The sequence below is a fragment of the Muntiacus reevesi genome, chromosome 3, assembly GCF_963930625.1.
Source record: "Muntiacus reevesi chromosome 3, mMunRee1.1, whole genome shotgun sequence".
In the NCBI taxonomy this organism is placed as follows: Eukaryota; Metazoa; Chordata; class Mammalia; order Artiodactyla; family Cervidae; genus Muntiacus; species Muntiacus reevesi.
This window is the reverse complement of record NC_089251.1, coordinates 216,278,933-216,300,297: the sequence shown is the minus strand read 5'-3', so window position 1 is coordinate 216,300,297 and position 21,365 is coordinate 216,278,933. Positions and strand designations below refer to the sequence as shown.

The window sequence follows — 21,365 nt, the reverse complement described above, 5'->3', positions numbered from 1 at the left end:
TGGGAATAGTAGTGTAACCTGTACTTTATTTTTTTTAAATGGGGTTTTCAAAGGTGCTTTCTAATCAGTCCTTTCATTGGCAAAAAAGGATTTTATAGATTCTCTATATCCATGATTATATAAATCAGTGGCCCACAAAAATATCTCAAATTCTATGTAACAGTGCCATAAGCATATTATTGATTATGCTTGACAGTTTGATTCTCACTAGCTTTTGAAAAATCCATGGGATTTTCCAGGCAAGAGTACTTTGAAAAGTAGCTACTGAATATGTTTTCTTCATGAAACATGGGGTTCTTAAGGCAAGAATACTGAAGTGGTTTGCCATTCCCTTCTCCAGGGGATCACATTTTGTCAGATTCTCCACCATGACCCGTCCATCTTGGGTAGACCTACACAGCATGGCTCATAGTTTCACTGAGTTAAAGAAGGCTGTGGTCCATGTGATCAGATTGGCAGTAAATCTTTAATCCAATTTTTGTTGATGGGCTGAAGAAGCTGAAGTCGAATGGTTCTGTAAGACCTGTAAGACCTTCTAAAACTAATACCCCCAAAAGATGTCCTTTTCATTATAGGGAACTGGAATGCAAAAGTAGGAAGTCAAGAAACACCTGGAGTAACAGGTAAATTTGGCCTTGGAGTATGGAATGAAGTAGGGGAAGGGTTAATAAGAGTTTTGAAAAGAGACTACCCTGGTCATAGCAAACAGCCTCTTCAACAACACAAGAGAAGATGATACACATGGACATCACAAGATACTCAACACCAAAATCAGGTTGATTGTATTCCTTGCAGCCAAAGCTGGAGAAGCTCTATACAGTCAGAAAAAACCAGACCGGGAGCTGACTGTGGCTAAGATCATGAACTTCTTATTGCCAGACTTAAATTGAAGAAAGTAGAGAAAAACACTAGACATTCAGGTATGACCTAAATCAAATCCTTTACAGTTATATAGTGGAAGTGGCAAATAGATTCAAGGGATTAGATCTGACAGACAGAGAGCCTGAAGAACTCTGGACAGAGGTTCATGACATTGTACAGGAGACAGTGATCAATACCACCCCCAAGAGAAAGCAAGGCAAAAAGGCAAAATGGTTGTCAGAGGAGGTCTTACAGATAGCTGTGAAAAGAAGAGAAGTGAAAGGCAAAGAAGAAAAGGAAAGATAAACCCATTTGAATGCGAGTTCTAAAGAATTGGGTCTTCCCTGGTGGCTCAGAGGTTAAAGCACCTGCCTGCAATGTGGGAGACATGGGTTCGATCCCTGGGTGGGGAAGATCCCCTGTATAAGGAAATGGCAACCCACTCCAGTATTCTTGCCTGGAGAATCCCATGGACGGAGGAGCCTGGTGGGCTACAGTTCACGGGGTCGCAAAGAATCAAACATGACTAAGAGACTTCACTTTCACTTTCTAAAGAATAGCAAGGATAGATAAGAAAGCCTTCCTAAGTGATCAATGCGAAGAAATAGAGGAAAACAATAGAATGGGAAAGACTAGAGATCTCTTCAAGAAAATTAGAGATACCAAGGGAACATTTCATGCAAAGATGGGCTCAATAAAGGATGGAAATGGTATGGACCTAACAGAAGCAGAAGATATTTAGAAGAGGTGGCAAGAATACACAGAACTGTACAAAAAAGATCTTCACGACCCAGATAATCACGATGGTGTGATCACCAACCTAGAGCCAGACATCCTGGAGTGTGAAGTCAAGTGGGCCTTAGGAAGCATCACTACAAACAAAGCTAGTGGAGGTGATGGAATTCCAGTTGAGCTATTTCAAATCCTAAAAGATGAAAGTGCTTCATTCAATAAGCCAGCAAATTTGTAAAACTCAGCAGTGGCCACAGGACTGGAAAAGGTCAGTTTTCATTCCAATCCCAAAGAAAGGCAATGCCAAAGAATGCTCAAACTACTGCAGAATGGCACTCATCTCACATGCTAGCAAAGAAATGCTCAAAATCCTCCAAGCCAGGCTTCCACAGAATGTGAACCATGAACTTCCAGCTGTACAAGCTGGTTTTAGAAAAGGCAGAGGAACCGGAGATCAAATTTCCAACATCTGTTGGATCATCAAAAAAGCAAGAGAGTTCCAGAAAAACATCCATTTCTGCTTTTTTGAGTATGCCAGAGCCTTTGACCATGTGGATTACAACAGACTGTGGAAAATTCTTCAAGGGTTGGGAATACCAGACCACCTGACCTGCCTCTTGAGAAATCTGTATGCAGGTCAGGAAGCAACAGTTAGAACTGGACATGGAACAACAGACTGGTTCCAAATTGGGAAAGGAGTACATCAAGGCTGTATGTTGTCACCCTGCTTATTTAACTTATATGCAGAGTACATCATGAGAAATGGCAGACTGGATGAAGCACAAGCTGGAATCAAGATTGTCGGGAGAAATGTCAATAACCTCAGATACGCAGATAACACCATGTTTATGGCAGAAAGTGAAGAAGAACTAAAGAGCCTCTTGATGAAAATAAAAGAGGAGAGTAAAAAATTGGCTTGAAACTCAACATTCAGAAAACTAAGATCATGGCATCTGGTCCCATCACTTCATGGCAAATAGATGGGGAAACAATGGAAACAGTGAGAGATTTTATTTTTAGGGCTCCAAAATCACTAAGATGTAGACTGCAGCCATGAAATTAAAAAACGCTTACTCCTTGGAAGAAAAGTTATGGTCAACCTAGACAGCATATTAAAAAGCAGATGTTACTTTGCCAAAAATGTCTATCTAGTCAAAGCTGTGGTTTTTCCAGTAACCATGTATTGATGTGAGAGTTGGATTCTAAAGAAAGCTGAGTTCCGAAGAATTGATGCTTTTGAACTATGGTGCTGGAAAGGACTCTCGAGAGTCCCTTGGACTGCAAGGAGATCCAACCAGTCCATCCTAAAAGAGATCAGTCCTGAGTGTTCATTGGAAGGACTGATGTTGAAGCTGAAACTCCAATACTTTCGCCACCTGATGCAAAGAACTGACTCATTTGAAGAGACCCTGATGCTTGGTAAGATTGAAGGTGGGAGGAGAAGGGGACGGCAGAGAATGAGATGGTTGGATGGCATCACCAGCTCAATGGACATGAGTTTGAGCAAGCTCTGGGAGTTGGTGATGGACAGAAAAGCCTGCTGTGCTGCAGTCCATGGGATCACAAAGGACTGAACAACAGAATTGAACTGAATGAATCATGAATACAATTCTCTCCCATACATTTGAAACTGCTTTATCTACTACTGCGTAATATATTATTTTTATAGAAAAATTTTATATTAGTGAAATGGTGAATTCTTTGAGAGAAAATAAATGATAATATGCTCATGACTCTCCTACTATGGGGGTTTTCCACAGCAGTAAAAGCAATTTTTTTTTCTTTCAAGTTGAAAGCAACATAATAAAGAAATCATAGTTATATTTGCACATTTTTATAGGTCAAACATCTCTATGGTATAACTGTGTTTGAAGACTACTTATATGCAACTGATTCTGATAACTTCAACATCATAAGGATAAACCGATTTAATGGTAGTGATATTCATTCACTAATTAAAATGGAAAATGCTAGAGGAATCCGAATCTATCAAAAAAGGACTCAACCAACAGGTAAGATTCCAAGATTTCTTCATAGCCTTCATAATGGTGAATTGAATGGGGATATGACTCTTGTGCCTTTGTGTGGTGTCAAAGTGGGTGAGCCATAAATTCTGTGTTTTGATAGCAAAAATGTACATGTCTGCATGATAAAATAGAATAGAGCTCCCTTCCAAAGTCTAAATGACAAATTGTTCAGTTCCTAGTGGATCATTTCTACAGCCATAGAATTGAAATGATGGCTAGATTTAAATTCAGGAAGGAACTTTCACTCTTGATGTATGTACACAGAAAACTCAGATGCTGAGATGCTAAAGGTTTTTTTTTTTTTTTGTATATCATTCTAGGAGACAAACTTCAAATCAGGCGACTTTCTTGCAGCATCTGTCTAGTTTTTATTGCAGTCACTTGTGGGTCTCTTGACTTAACTTCCCAACCATTCCTTAACACATGTTAATTAAAAATAATTTTTACCAAGAAGGCTGCAACATTGCTAAGTATCCCTCAAAAATTATTTTGCATTGTAGGTTAATGATGCTTGTTCATCAATAAAATATAGGCTCAATTATGTAGGGAATAATGTAACATGCAAAACTACCACCCAAATTTTCATTATCTTTTTGTGCTTTAAATTAAAACTAATTTAGTATTATTTATCTATTAACACAAATTGAGTTTAGGCAAAGTATTGTTACACGTATGTTTACAGGAAATTCAGACTAGGGATTCTGTAGATAACCTTTTTAGAAGTTTAAATTTGGTCTTATTAATTTACCAATTACTTTTTGATCATTTATTAATATTATGTGCCAGGAACTATTCTATGTACATTGAGAATACAGCTGAGTAAAACAGACTAAAACATTATCTCCTTTATAAGATTTGCACTGTTGTAAAAAAAAAATGCATAATGTTTTTCTTTTAAAGTAAGTAAATTTTTAGGAGATAATAAGTGCTACGGAGAGAGATAAAGTAGATGAGTGTCATGAATAGGATTAGTTTACAATTTTATATTTAATGGTCAGAGGAAATTGCACTGAAAGATAAAATTGCATGAAGACTTGAAGTAATTAAAGGAGAGAGACAGGTAGAAAGATCAGTCAGTTCAGTTTTGTCCAACTCTTTGTGACCCCATAGGTCGCAGCACCCCAGGCTTCCCTGTCCATTACCAACTCCCGGAGCTTGCTTAAATTCACATCCATTAAGTCGGTGATGCCATCCAACCATCTTATCTTCTGTGGGCCCCTTCTCCTCCTCCTGTCAATCTTTCCCAGAATTGGGTCTTTTCCAGAGAGTCAGTTCTTCACATCAAGCAGCCAAAGTATTGAAGCTTCAGTGAGGAAGAGCATGCTTCAATTGTTCAGTGAGCAGTAAGGAGACCTACATGTCTGGAGCAGAGCAAACACGAAGAAGAGAAGCAGGCAATTAAGCTGGAGAAATGAAGGAGAACAATAACTAGTAGGGCCCTGCAGACAATTATAAAAAAAAGTTTGCTTATACTTTGCTTGACATGGATAGTCCTTAGAAAGCCTTAGATAGAGGAGTCTCATAGCCTGACTTACCTTTTAAAGAAACCAGTAGGGTTACTTCGTTGACAGTAGGCTATGGGGAAGGTTAGAGATGATGGTGGATTGGACCAGGATGGTAGCAGTGAAGGTGGTGAAAAGTAGACTGAGGATATGTTTGAACATATAACCAACAGGATTTCCTGATGAATTTGATATGAGTTGTACATTTAAAAAAGAGACAAAAGTGATGACAGTGTGTTGAGCTAAGTAACTGGAATAACCAAGTTGTTTTTGAGATTTAGGAAAAGTAAGTTTGGAGTAAATTGGGTGCAAACAAGAAATATATACTTTTTTACATATTATTTTGAATGCCTATCATAAATTCAGGAGGAGATATCAAGAAGTTATTTGAATATATGAGACTGGATTTCAGGGGAAAGTCCTAGCTAGACATAGCAATTGAGCCACATTAGCATATAGATGACAATTATTTTTTTCTTTTTAAAGAAAGGGAAATGGATGTGATCACCAAGGAAGTAACTATAGATTGGCCATTGGATTTAACAGTGTGAAGCTCATAGGGATCTGACAAGAGCAATTTTGTGGTGAGGAGAAGGTCTGGTTAGAATGGATTTGAGAAAGGAAAGAAGTAAATTGTAGAAAGTGAGCATGGATAACTTTGAAAAGTATTGATATTAGATGAAGCAGGGAAATGGGGAGCTGATTGAAGGATTGCTTAGAGAATAAAGATTAAAAGTAGGATTTTCCCTCCAAGATGCAGAAGCAATGGCACATTTATATGCTGATGGGAATGATCCAAGGGAGAGAGCAAAAGTAGTGAAGAAAGTGAGAAAGTGCAGACTTGCTAATTAGCTGAAAAAAGATGTGCTCTACTGTAGAAATGGGGTGAGACTAGAAAATAAAAGCAATGCTTTTGGGCAAAACAGATAATTAAACTATACTCCAGCTATCTTTTCATTTAGAGAATGTGGAACATAAGCATAGCATAGTTTTCAAAAGCACATAAGTTTTAATATTAAAAGAAAATTATCATATTATTCATCACAATTCCAAGTGGTGATTAAAAAGAAATGTACTTACAATCATATAAAAATCTTACTGATTTTATTCCTTTTCTCTTTGACCTGTTTCTTTTTCTCATCTTCTCCACCTAGTGCTTTTCCTATTTTATTTCATTTTGTTTTTCTCTAATTTCTACACTCATGAAACATCCTACTATTCCATAATACCTACATGAAAACTCAACCTCCTCCTTTAGCAGTTACAATGCACACACACACACACACACACACACACACACACACACACACACAATTCATGTGTGAAAGGGTTTTCCAAATGACAATGAACACAAAACTGAAAAAAATAAAAATAAATTCAGCACTTCTCAATAAGGGTGATCGCGGAATCACATTTATTCTAGTTTAGTGTGCTTATATGCTTAGTCATTCAGTTATGTCCAACTCTTTGTGATCCCATGGACTATAGCCCACCAGGCTCCTCTGTCCATGGGATTTTGCAGGCAAGAGTACTGAAATCAATTTCCACAATAAACTATGGAAATTTTTTAAAGAGATGGGAATATCAGACCACCTGACCTGCCTCCTGAGAAATCTGTATGCAGGTCAAGAAGTAACAGTTAGAACTGTAAGGAGTACATCAAGGCTGTATATTGGCACCCTGCTTATTTAACTTCTATGTAAAGTACATCATACGAAATGCAGGACTGGATGAAGTACAAGCTGGAATCAAGATTGCTGGGAGAAATTTTAATAACCTCAGATACACAGATGATACCACCCTTACAGCAGAAAGTGAAGAGGAACTAAAGAGCCTCTTGAAAGTGAAAGAGGAGAGTGAAAAAGTTGGCTTAAAACTCAACATTAAAAAGACCAAGATTATGGCATCTGGTCCCATCACTTAATGGCAAACAGATGGGGAAACAAGAAACAGTAAGAGACTATTTTTTTGTGTTCCAAAATCATGGCAGACGGTTACAGCAGCTGTGAAATTAAAAGACACTTGCTCGTTCAAAGAAAAGCTATGACAAACATAGACAGCATATTAAAAAGCAGAGACATTACTTTGCTGATAAGGGTCCATCTAGTCAAAGCTATGGTTTTTCCGGTAGTCATGTATGGATGTGAGAGTTGGACCGTAAAGAGAGCTGAGCACTGAAGAAATGATTCTTTTGCACTGTTTTGTTGAAGACACTTGAGAGTCTCTTGGACTGCAAGGAGATCAAACCAGTATATCCTAAAGAATATCAGTCCTGAATACTCATTGGAAGGACTGATGCTGATGCTGAAACTCCAATACTTTGGCCACCTGACGCAAAGAACTGACTCATTTGCAAAAACCCTGATACTGGGAAAGATTGAAGGCAGGGGGAGAAGGGGATCACAGAGGATGAGATGGTTGAATGCAATCACTGACTCAATGAACATGAGTTTGAGCAAGCTCCAGGAGTTGATGATGGACAGCGAAGCCTGGTGTGCTATAGTACATGGGCTTGCAAAGAGTCAGACACGACTTAGTGACTGAACTGAACTGATATTAATTGTAGATTATTTCAGAAGAAATCCTTTTCTGCTTTAACTACCAACCTGGGATATTTTAGCAGTATTTTTTTGTATTTGTCACAGAAGTGTATTTTTTTTTTTAAGTATGATAAACATGTACCAAAAAATCATGTTACTTTTATTTGGTTTGCATGTTCACAGGTTAGATTAATATAAAAGCATTTTACCTCTTAAAATTTTTTTTAGGAGTATTTGGGCAAATCCCTACCTTCCATGGGGTTTAAACGCTTTTTCAATTGATTATGATATGATATAGTTGGGTGGATAGATTTTTTTCTAGAATTCCCTCTTCTGTGCTGTCAAAGTTTCAACATACTGATGCATGTAATTATCTCTCCTTTGGAGAATTTCAAGCATGCTGTTTTTCATTTGTTGTAGTCAGAAGCCATGCGTGTGAAGTGGATCCATATGGAATGCCAGGGGGATGTTCACACATCTGTCTGCTCAGCAGCAGTTACAAAACACGGACCTGTCGCTGCAGGAGTGGCTTCAACTTGGGAAGTGATGGCAGATCATGCAAAAGTATGTTATTGAAAATCAAACATTTGCCAGCAGCTAATGCTTCAGAGTAAGATTCTTAGTATTAATTAGGAGCATCAACGTCAGTTAAAATGTGAGCTATCATCAGGTCAAATTTGCTGTGAAATGTATACTAGCCATTTTTCTCAAAATCAATATTTAGGTTTATCTTTTCTTTTGTATGTGCATGGTAATGTGAATGAAAAACCTAATTGGACTGTAAGTCACCAAATTTATGGATCTTTGGGAAACATACTTCAGGGAAGATTTTTAGGAAATCCTTTCCTTAATTACCTAAAAAATGTTTGTGATCTAATGAGCTTCAATCATTGGTTGGCCAGATTTTCTCTTTTCTGAACCAAGATGCTGCTTTTAATAATAGATGTATTGTTTAGTCCAACAGAAATCCACATAAAGTAATACTTCACCTTACCAGCATTGGGGGGTGAAATTTATTTTATTATTTCATTTTCCATGTAACAAGAGCTATACTAATTATGTATCAATCTTTTTAATAATTCTGTTGAAAAGCTTTCTAGTAGCTAAGCCTTTATTTCTGATATATGCCAAAAAGTTTCATTGTTCTTAACTTTTCATAATCAGATATAGTATTAATGTTCCTCATAGAGATGGTATCCATGTTGAGACTATCAGTCTGCTTCAAAAATACCATAATTTTCAAGGTTATGATGTCTGCTTTTTACAGTGTTTATCTAATTGTTCTTAACTTTTGTTAAGTTTAAATTTTGCACAAGTATAATTAAAGTCTTCACAATCAGATATAGTATTAATGTCCCTTATAGAAATGCTATCCATATTGAGACTAACAGTCTTTAAATGTTTCCCAAAAACCATAATTTTTTATATTTATATCTCTTTTATCATGACCTTTATTTCCTGTCTGTGCTATCTTTCTGTGGTCACTGTCCTGCCATCTCTTTTACTTTCTTGCCATAGGCTTGCTAAATATGGTAAGATGAGACCTCTAAATTTATTATAATTTTAAATCTAGGTGGTTAGAATTCATAACATAAGTACTTTTAATTTAAGAACCCAAAAGTCTTAACTGTGATAAAATATATGCATTTTTGCATTGTTTTAAAATTTCTAACTTTGTAGCAAATGCTAGGAATGTAAAGACACCAACTCTGATGTTCAATAAGTCCTCTAGATAATTGAGGGCATTGTGTCAGAAGCCTCAAGATAGAAGAGGTGTGTGTGTGTGCGTGTGTGTGTGTGTGTGTGTGTGTGTGTGTGTAACCAGCCTTTAAGCTGCTCTGGTTACCACTTGGAAAGTGATGGCATGTCATACAAAAACATATTCATGCACATTTATGCATGTATAACTATACATACATGTGTAGGTGTGCATATATATGTTTGTAATATGGGCAAACCAAATAAAAAGACCCTCTTCTTTGCCTCTTGATATACACAAAGAAAAAGACTGATGTGGAAAAATTGTTTCTCCACCACTAGGTGTATGCACATCAGCAGAAGCGGCAAAAGGGTGGCTTCATTTCCACATTCCCAACTCAAGCTAGTACATCCTGAGTACTGGCTCAACTTTATACACAAACATGCTTGGAGGGAAAATTTAAGAGCAGAGTTGTATAAGCTTCAGTTGTCTCTAACACAGTGATCAATCAAAGTGCCTGTGTGCGTGTTAAGTCGCTTCAGTCATGTTTGACTCTTTGTAACTCTGAGCTGTAGCCCTCCCAGCTCCTCTGTTCATGGGATTTTCCAGGCAAGGATACTGGAGTGGGTTGCCGTTTCCTCCTTCAAGGGATCTTCCCAATTCAGGGATCCAACAGCATCCTTTATGTCTCTTGAATTGGCAGGCACATTCTTTATCACTAGTGCACCTGGGAAACCCTCAATCAAGGTAAATTAAATTAGCATTTAAATTAACAGAAACAATAATATCTATTTTTAGAAGAAAGGATCAAACACAAATAGATAGGTAGTTAAAAAATCATTGAGGTACCTGAGGCAGCAGCTTCTAGACTGACTCAGGAATTTTCCTTTTATAGCCGCCACACATTAGCCTGGGTTAAGCTGAAACACCTACCACCATCAGAAGCTAGGGCATCAGGAGGCCACAGATGGCAATTATAACTTGAAAAAACACCATTTTAGCTGAGTTCTGCTGATTAAGAAGTTTGCACCATAACTATTAGCTTTAGAAATTAAGTATACTGGCAAACTAAGCAAAGCGCAATCAAAAGATGCCTTTCCTTGCCACTTGATATATACAATAGAAGACTAATGTGGAAAAATTCAGTTTCTCCATTAGATGAATACCAGCAGAAGCAGCCAAAGATGGTCTCATTTTCACATTCCAAACTCAAGTTAGTATATCTTGTAATAACTCAACTTTGATTTAGGTACTTCAATAAAAATTTGAGCCATGACTATATCAGTGTCTGCAGAGTGTAATTTTTAGTTTTCAATTGTCTATAATAGAAGAAATCACATTAGAAGAAACTTAAGGTACCCAATGGTTGAAAAAAAACTGAATAAAACAATGGGAAAACAGTTACCATTCTTGTTTAAAATATGCAAGCACACGTACACACACACATATTAAAATGATGAGGTCTACTGATTACTAATTAAAGCATCAATTACAAAGAAATATATGTTAGCAGAAATAAATGTTAGCAAAAATGAGTATTGAGAAACCAGTGTTCTTATGTATTACTAATAGAACTAGAAAATCTATATATAATATAATATAGTATTTATTATAAATTGGTATCACAATTGGAAAGACATTTGATAATACATACAAAAGACCCAAAACTGATAACATCCTTTAGCATCTACTTTTGACTAAAGGAATCCATTGTAAATGCATGTATGATAACAAAACCCCAGAAACCATCTAAATATCCCACAATAGGTAAGGAGTTGAGTATATTATATTGCCTCTCTAGCAATATACTGCCATTAAAAAGAAAGTTTTGAAGATCTTTTAATGACAGAAAAAAATATTGTTAAATTTTTTTAAGTGCTAAAATGCATACTTAAGATCCCATTTAAAAAATAAAGTATGCGTATAATGTTGGTAGAAAATGCACAGGAATGTTAATTTTCAAATGAATTTACTTTTTAATAGTGTACGATGGAATTGTTTTAAAAAAATAAAAAGTAGGTAAACCCTGAGGGGTTGTAAGAGTAATGAGGAAGAAGAGGGCTGTTAATATTGTTCAACCAGTAATTCCAGTTCTGGAAATGTATACTAAGGGATCATCTAAGAAAATTTATAAAATACCAGGCTGAAAAAATGCATATCTAAGTGTTATTATAATAGGTAGATAAAACCAACTGAGGAATGATTTGACAAATTATCTTATATTAGACTGATTATATTTAAGGAATGTTAAGACTTAAAATAATGGATCAACATAGAATATAATTTTAATGCTAAGATTTGGTAATAAAAACAGAATGCAAAAGTATCCTCTTCTTACTAGTGTGCATTAGAAAAATAGCTAGATAAATTAAAAATAGTCACACAGAGGCATATAACTGTAAAAATGAATGAATAAGAACTATAACAAGCAGAGATGACTATCAAGTATATTATAAGAATAAAATCAACTCATAGTACACTTGCAGTTCAAACATGCAAAAGTCAAACAATCTACTGTTGAGAAATACAAACAACATATGTGCCAAAACTCCTAAAAATTACATGATAAACACAATAATCATATTATAGTATATAACCAGAGAAATTGGTTGTCTCTGGGATGGAAGGGAATAGATTAGGGACATATGCATGCATTTTAACATCCTGGAAATATTCTTAAGATCTGTACTAGGTACATGAGATTTGTTTTATTTTTATTCTTTAAATATTAAAAGTATATATACTATATATTTAATATGGGCTTCCCTGGTGGCTCTGATGTAAAGAATCCACCTACAGTGTAGGAGACCTGGGTTTGATCCCTGGTTTGGGAAGTTTCCCTGGAGAAGGGTATGGCAGCCCACTCCAATATTCTTGCCTGAATAACCCCCATGGGCAGAGGAGCCTGGTGGGCTACAGTCCATGGGGTTGCAAAGAGTCAGACACGACTGAGCAACTAAGCATAGCACCATAATCATTAACACTAATTTTGAAAGAAAATAAGAGAGACAATATACAAAATGATAATATAGCTTGCATTGAAGGTGTTGTGTTTATGAGTAATTACTTTGTTTTTCTTTTTTCTCCAAATTTTAATAATGTAGTTACTTTACGTTAATAGGAATCTCATTAATGATATATTTATCCAAATATAATAGTCATATGTATCCTCAGTTTTAATGAAACTTTATATGTTTTCCTTTCCATATGAAATATTCCCTTCAAATTATATATCTAAATTAAGTATAATGTGCCCTAGCAATAGGAGAACCTTGCGTGTAGTTTCATATAAATGTCAAAATGAGTTCATTCATTCTGTAGAAAAAACTTCCTTGATCCAAGACACAGATTTTTGTTTTCTTTAGTTTTGATAAAGGCTGTGTTGTATGTCAGTTACTGGCAGACAGCATTAACCTCTAAAGTTTTAATTAAGATATGGAAAAAGAAGTGATGCTGTAACTGCATTTGATTTCATTTCCTAAAGAAATAAATCACATGTTCATACAAACTAATATATTCAGTGCAAGTTATGTGATACTGTGTGATTATTCTTGCTTCCCTTGTCAGTTTGCAATGCAAATTCTGAGTAGGGGGCGTGTTTTAAATATTCTGAAGTTTTCAACATTGTCGAACATAATGAATGCTACAGTTAGTATCTACAGATGTGTTAGATGGATTGTAATGATGGATTGTAAAATTAAATGTGCTGGACGTTTCAATAAATGTCCATTTTACAGTTACAAGTTATCCAATTATTTATCATGTTTTTGCTACATAGACAGTTACAGAGAAAAGAATAATTAATATAACCTGCAATTTCTGTTTGAATTAAAGTAATGCAATTAGCTGGCCTTCTTGCATCAAGATACATTTGGCATATTTTAGGGTTTAATTTTTGGTATTGAATTTAAAAACCACTAATTGTGCCAGTTAATTAAACAGTGGCATTATGCATTCTAAAGAAGATTAGGCAGCATCAGTTGTTTATGTTTGTAATCTTTCTTCTGCAGGACCAAAGAATGAGTTGTTCCTCTTTTATGGGAAAGGACGCCCAGGAATTGTTAGAGGAATGGACTTGAATACCAAAATAGCTGATGAATACATGATCCCCATCGAGAATCTGGTAAACCCACGTGCTTTAGATTTTCATGCAGAAACCAGTTATATCTACTTTGCTGACACCACCAGTTTCCTAATTGGCCGGCAGAAAATAGATGGCACAGAGCGAGAAACCATCCTGAAAGATGGTAAGTGCCATTGTGTAACACAGATTTCAGACTGCCCACAGACAAAGCATTTTAAAAGGATAAATCTAATGTCTGTCAAGCTAAATTTAAGAAGAACCCAAGTGACTGTTGATTTAAAAATATTTAATTTCATTTTCTTTAGTAACAATATTTCTATGCTTTTTCCACATACCAGCTTCTTAAAACTTTCATTGTAAAAATAGAATTGCAGTTGTTCTCTATGCTTTAAATATTATCGGAATTAAATTGAACAATATATCCACCTTCATGGGAAATGTAGGTTTACACTTATGTTTTACAGTGCTGTACAGTAGAACTTAAGATTTAACAGGACATCAGAGACTTTTTAATATTCGGTTCTTACTAGGATATTGGTCATGTTGCTCAAAGTACATGAAAAATATCAATGTCCACATTGTCATCACAACTCTTGCATATTGTGTTTTATTTTATAAGACATTGCATATTGAGTTCTTTAGAGTTACTCTTGAATCAAATGCCCAATTATCTGCAGGGAAATTTTGTTTATATCTATTTTTATTATAAATACACATGTTATTACATATATAAGTATATATGCATATACTTTATTTTGTATGAGTAGAAAACATCTGTAATAATCAGGCACACTATATCTTTGACAGCCACCTCAGTTTCCTCACATATACAGTTTGCTTACTTCTCAAATATTTAAAAACTGCTTGATTTAAGGACATTAATCATATGCTTATTATATGAAGGACACTGCACTAGCTCTCAGAGGAGATAAAACAAATGTTAAGAAATGGTTACTGTCTTCAAGGAGTTCATAATATACCTTTGGAGATAATATAAGCATCTCCAAAATATAAGGACTTTATAGTGTTTAATTTAACAAATTCAGAGCTGGCCCAAAGAGATGCATGATTAATGGAAAATTTATTTTTAATAAGAATACACAGGAAGTAATAAATATCTTTTTTTTTTAAGATTTTTTTAATGTATTTATTTTTTTATTTGGCTGCATTTGGTCTTAGTTGTGGCCCATGGAATCTTTGTGGAACATATGAGATCTTTCACTGCGGTGCACACAGGACTCTGTAGTTGTGGCATAGAGACACGCAGACTCAGGAGTTGCAGCTCACCGTCTTAGTTCCTTCCCGGCATGTGGGATCATAGTCCTTCACCGGGGATCAAACTTGCATCCCCTGCATTGCAAGGCTCATTCTTAACCACTGGACCGTGGGGGAAGTCCCGGAGTTGTCTTTATGTGGGGATTCTCAGAGAACGTTTTTGTGAAGAAAGTGGTATTTGATCTAGCGCTTAAAGGAAGAATGTCAAAGGGGAGCAGAGGATACTTCAGCGTCAGGAATTCCATGAGAAAACAAAACAAAACACCATAAAACATACTCAACAAAGAGGGTGAGAGGAACATTAAATAGGTCACTACTGTAGGTTTAATTTGCAGGTAATGATGACAGAGCAGCTGTGGATCCCAAAAGGTGGTGAAATCAGAAGCCTTAAAGGTGAGGTGAAAGGGCTTGGTTCGAATCCTGAAGGGGCAAGAGGAAATAATGTTTAGCCAAAGAATAATGTTAATGAAAAGATATTTTGGAGACTCAGTCTGGTAGTTGAGTAGAGTAAATCAGATAGTGGAAGAAGACAAAATGAAAGTAGAGAAATGGACTAATTATTTACAGCATGAGTGGTAATGAATGGTGGTCTCTTCTGTCTTGTAGGGGAATTGGGGGCAGCCTAAGATGATGATTCATTCATTGCAAGTTCACGTTAACCCATACCTTTAATGATAAAAGGTATACCTTCTGCAAGTGACAGATGAAGTGCTAAAATGAAGAATATCCTTGTTTTTGTCTTTTTTTTATAGTTTACTGATTAAGGCAATATAAACTTACCATGATTTAAACACCCAAAGAGTGTCTAATTAGAGTTAAGATTTTTACTCTAAATTGAACAAGGCAGAGGCTGTCTGCCTACTTTTCTCTGAAATGCAATAACAGATAATAGGAACTTGACAATTTTACAAGGACAATGAACTTACATATTCGAAGTACATGCGTTTGGATTGCTCTCATTTTGACCTAGACATTTTTAAGAGGGACTGAAATGTAATATAGAGGATTCTTGGTTTCTTTTCAAAAAGTGTCAGTTCCTATGCTGTGAATGAATGTTCCAGCTAACAATTCTAACTTTGATAACCATATCTTCTCAGTGACATTGGGGTTTTGTATATTCTACCATGGCAACAGAGGTCAACTCAAATAGCTGTTTGACTGCCAGGCATGTTCTGTACAGTGTTGCTTTGGCAGCAGGAAGGTTATAAAAACATTTTGTTGATTGTCATACCTGAATATATATTTAGCATTTTGATAATCCTAGAGAAGGTACAGCTTAATATCATTTTTGTTATTTTATATTATTTCTTATCAGTAAGGAGAATAATAATAGACATTATGCTACAAGACTAGCATGTCAGAACAGAACTTACATTTGGCAAATGACAATTTGTGATTCTTGGGATCAGAAAAGTTGTTTTGTATGTGTTCACTTATTTAATTAGATTGTCTACCAACTAACCTGAACTAGGAACTAATGCTTTGTTTGACAAATGATTTTGTAAACTTTGGAGTCTTAGACAAATTTGTGCAGTTTGAAGTACTAGGCTTCATGATTTTGCTGATTTTACATTAAACATAAATATCTTGGTCATATCCTCTACAAGCTCAGATTCTTTGTACATAAGAAAAAAAAAAAACAGCACTTCAAGGAAAATATGTATCTTTATCCATTTTTTGGATTTTGTTTTTCTCTTAGTTTTATTGAAAACTTCCTAAGTATGCTGTATCTTATAGTCTTTGTATAATATTGTGAATTAAAACAGTACATAGTTAAATAAGTAAGAAAGCAAAAATTATCCATTTGAGGTATTTGTATATATCTTAATAATTATGGAAAATATCTATGAAATTAAGACATATTAGTGATTAAAAAAAAAGACTTCTACAAGGACAAAATATTTACCAGTCTTTATTTTGTTTTACTCTTCATTATTTTTGCCAAATTGTGGTAACATTTATACTCTCTATCTCTTTTGGTTAATTACTCATTTTATTTGTCTGGTCAATAAATATTCATTGACTGCCTTCTCTGAACCAGGTGCTGTTTTAGGTGATGGGAATGCTGCAGTAAATAGCTTGAAGCTTCATATTTAGTTGACATCCAAGTGATGAAAAATAGATATTAAATAAACACATAAATTAACAAAAGAATAATACATGCTCTAAAAAAATAAAAGAAGATATCAACAGGAAGCAAAAATAGATGAAATGGGCAGATAATTGAGATTAGTCATTCTTTGGACTTCCCATGTGGCTCAGCTGGTAAAAAATCCACCTGTAATGTGGGAGACCTGGGTTTGATTCCTGGATTGGGAAGATCCCCTGGAGAAATGAATGGCTACCCACTCCAGTATTCTGGCTTGGAGAATTCCATGGACTGTACAGTCCATGGGGTTACAAAGAGTCAGACTGTTACCAAAAGAGTCGGTCCATTACAGTCATTCTGTTACCGAGTTAGGTCTTATGAACCCTCACTTGAACCGCAGCCCAGCCCAGCCCACTGCTTCAGTGGGGAGGGTTCTTCTCCCATTTGGATCTGCACAGTCAAAATGGAGCTGAAGCTGAGACCGAAGCAACACAATCATTATTCAATGACCAGAGAATGGAGAGATAGGAAGCTAATCACAAATCAACTTCTTGCCCAAGAGGCTTTTTTTAACTAATTATTTTTAATTGGAGGATAATTGCTTTATAATATTGTGTTGGTTTTTGCTGTACAGAAACATGAACCAGGCGTAGGTATATGTTTGCCCCCTCCCTCTGGTACCTCCCTCCCACCTCCCACCCAATTCCCCTCCTCTTAGGTCGTCACAGAGTACCAGGTGTGAGCTCACCCAGGGGACAATTAAGGCAAGATTTTAAGGGTAAGGCTAACGAGGGGGAAGCATATGTACTGGTTTTGTGGGAATAGGCAGGTTCTTCCTGGAACTAGAGTGTTACCTCTTTTCTATCCTTGAATGGTCCTCTGGTCTCTCTAGGCTGGAACTGGCTCACATCATCATGGACAGACAGACAGGGGTCTTACAGATACAAGATGGTAATGAAATGCAGGGTGACATTTGTCTCATTTTTGAAGTTGAACCAATTTGCAACAATTTTCTTATAGTGAGACTTGTGTTTCTGTGCTGTGAACAACTAGAGGGTATGGTTAGTTGCGATTTTCTGCAAAGTTACCTGGAGGGAAGGCTTCCCAGGTGGAGCTAGTGGTAAGGAACCTGCCTGCTAATGCAGGGGATATGTGAGATATGGGTTGGTTCCGTAGGTTGGGAAGATCCCCAGGGAGATGGCATGGCAACCCACCCCAGTAGCCTTTCCTGGAGAATCCCATGGACAGAGGAGCCTGGTGGGCTACAGTCCAAGGGTCACAAAGAGGCAGACATGACTGAAGGGGCTTAGCACACATGCATGCACCGGGAGGGTGGGCCTGGGGTATGATTCCCAGGTGATAGCCTTGGTAACAATTCTTGTAGATATAATCGTTACTTTCTCTAACAGAACAAGACAGATGTTCTTTATAAGACTGAATTAATGTTTATCTTCTTAGATGTCTTGTCCAAGATTCATTTTTCATGGCAGAATGAACTAGAATTTCCAGCAGAAAGGGAAAAATATGAAAATGATGACTTAATATTCAATTTATAATTGCATGTACTCTATTAGTGCAGTACTTGTTTTTAAGCTATATAAATTAATTCTACTGGGATACATATATCCAAATAGAAGGCATGTTAAATGAATCTTTCACATTGTTTCATATCTTTAAAGTATTAAAAAAAAAAAACTCAAAACCTTTTTCCTGAGTTTGAAAGTTATTAATGCCTGCAGCTACAACAGAAAAACTGTAGTTTCAATAGATCCCATAATTAAACTGTAGCCTTGAGGTCACCAAGTTTGTGTTAATTTGTAATAATAGCCACAGGATCTAATGCAAAGTCTATGCTCTTAGCACTTTGCTATTCTGACCTCACATATTAATACTTCTTAAGGTAGATTCTACTTGATTGAGATCTGGAGTGAGTAGACATCTCCACACCTCAGAGTCTTCCTTTAACTGAAGACAGGATCCATGAAGTTAGAGAACAGTGAATAACTTTGAGCAGCATTTAAGATAGACTTTCTTTTTTGATAGGAGTAGAAATGTAGCCATGAGGAAGAGGAGACAGTCTCTCTGGCAAAACATCTTCCAATTGATGCGTTTAAATCTGTTGGCAGACAATCAAAGTATCAAAGGGTGTATTTATGTGATTTTTTGTGATTGCTTGTCTAGCATCCTAAGGGTTAGACTGTATTCTTCACTCAGTCTCATCTCCAGTGTCTCCATACTGCCCTGGAGTGTTCTAGAATCCAACAGGTCCTCCAGATTTGTGTTGAGATAGATGATATTATACCTGAGCCATAAATTATTAATTGATACTCCATCATTGTAATACTTACCTGCTACCACCACTGCCACCACACACACAACCACCAACTTAAGACACATTTCAGAACTGTAAAACTAGTCCCAGGCCTCTATTCTAACCAGTATTAAGGGAGCCACTCAAAACATATTATAGGATGTGATCTGTCTTCAAATGACACCTACCTGAGAGTAAGAATATAATTTTTGTTTCTGGAGATCACCATTTGTTCTTGGATTCCAATGAACTTTACCATTATATAAATCTTTAAGAATTTCAAGAGTCTCATTAAGATTGAGTGTTATAGTTGATGAAATAAACATGGTGAGATACCATCAATAAATTATGAAAGTTAAAAAGTTCCCTTGAACGTAACATAGTCATTATGCCTTGCGAAACATTTTAAAATTAAGAACAAGCCTTTATTCTCTGCTACTAGATTGCAGGTGAATATCAGTCTCATTTTCCTGTCGTTAACTCCAACTTTTTCATGAAGAAGAGCTCTAAAGACTCTGGGAGATGTAGGCTCTGACCAACCATTAAAGGAAATAATGAATACATTTGTCAGCCATGAGACATTTCCTAATTAAAACTGTGAAGTAGAGATTTGCAAGCATTTGCAACTCTTGAGAATCTAATGGATATTGTTGTCCTGCTGAGTAGCAAGGTTATAGCCTGTTTGCACACACTGACTCTTGTTGATTATCAATAAGATGTTTTCCTAGAGTTTGCTGGAGATGTGAGTCCTGAAAACATTGGTTCAATTCATGTTTAGTTTGTATATTTCTCATAGTTATTGATGTTTCTCATGAAGTGTATGAGATATTTGGAAAAAAAAAAAAAACAACTTTAAGCCAATAAATGTGTTTTTTTTTTCCCTGAAAAGTTGGCATGATGTGAAATCTAGGTTCTAAAATATATTAATTCATAAAAAATTAGAATTGTCCATGTGGCTAATAGGTTACTGTAAACATCGAAAACGTCTTTCCCTTTGTTTCTACCCAACACAGGAATATATACATATGCACAAGCATGGATAAAGAGCTTAACACACACACACACACACACACATACACACACATAAGATAAGAATAGACTTAGAAGTTTCTGTGAATTCCACTATGAAAAGATCAAACATGAAATACTTCATAATCTCCAAAGTACCAATGAAATATTATTACAAATATGATTGCTGCATTAAAATTATGATCAGTAGAACTTTTTGCACGTGTTAAATAAATTTCAAGTTTCAGCATGAATTAAAAGAAATACATTCAACCTAGTTGCTTAATTATTCTTAGCATTAAATAATCTTTATTACTTCAGAAACCACTTGAGAATCCTCTGTTAACCTAGGACTGGTATTATAATCATTGACTATAATTGTACTTTTGCTTAGGTCAATACAAATTTCTGATGAAAAATAAAAATTTGATAAATGAGTCTTGGCAGACTTTACTATGAGTGCTCTAAAATGGATATGCTAGCTTAAATTGTGGTGACAGTTAATACCACAATACCGGCTGAACAGGTTCCCTTGAAACTAGTCTTTTTGAGAGGATTTTAAGGGAGTGATAATAGTCATTGTCTATATAACAAATAGGTCAAATAATGTGACTCTAACCTATCTAAAGCATAATTTTATTTTTACCTTTCATTGACTATTAAAATGTATACAGTAGAGTGAATATTCCTACCTATAGAAAAAACTTGGTCATATCTCAGTCCTTTCTGCAACAGCCAGATCTCTCAGTCATGTTAAGTCAGAAGCACAGCCTCAGTTTGATAATCAGCATGCTCACTCCACCATATACACATATATGAAAGGGAAGGTGTTAGTCGTTCAGTTCTGTCTGACTCTTCAGTCTCACTAACTGTAGCCCACCAGGCTCCTCTGTCCATGGAATTCTCTAGGCAGGAATACTGGAGTGGGTTGTGATTTCCTTCTCCAGGGGTTCCCAACCCAGGGATGGAATCTGGGTCTCCCGCACTGCAGACAGATTCTTTACCGTCTGAAAATTCAATGCATCATTAAATCTTCCTTGCTTCCCACTCATGTTGCTTTCTGGCCAGAGAAAAGGAAAGAAAGGTATGTTTGGTTCATTCTTTCTGTGCCATGCATTTCTTTTTCTTGCCATGCCTCCTAGCTTACTAGTGAGTTTCCAATGCCCACTCACTTCTCAGCATTGATAGGAAGAGGTGAGAGCGTAAGATTGGTTAGGGATGACAAGGAGAGAGAAAA

General features: G+C 36.0%; 1 protein-coding gene across 1 annotated transcript in view; it reads left to right on the top strand.

Moving 5' to 3' along the window:
* LRP1B (LDL receptor related protein 1B) overlaps positions 1–21,365 on the top strand; it is a 1,678,044-nt gene that overhangs the window by 776,844 nt on the left and 879,835 nt on the right. The window contains exons 9-11 of the mRNA XM_065928990.1: positions 3,434–3,605; positions 8,083–8,226; positions 13,372–13,608. Coding sequence (XP_065785062.1) covers positions 3,434–3,605; positions 8,083–8,226; positions 13,372–13,608 — 553 coding nt within the window. The remainder of the gene's footprint in view (positions 1–3,433; positions 3,606–8,082; positions 8,227–13,371; positions 13,609–21,365) is intronic.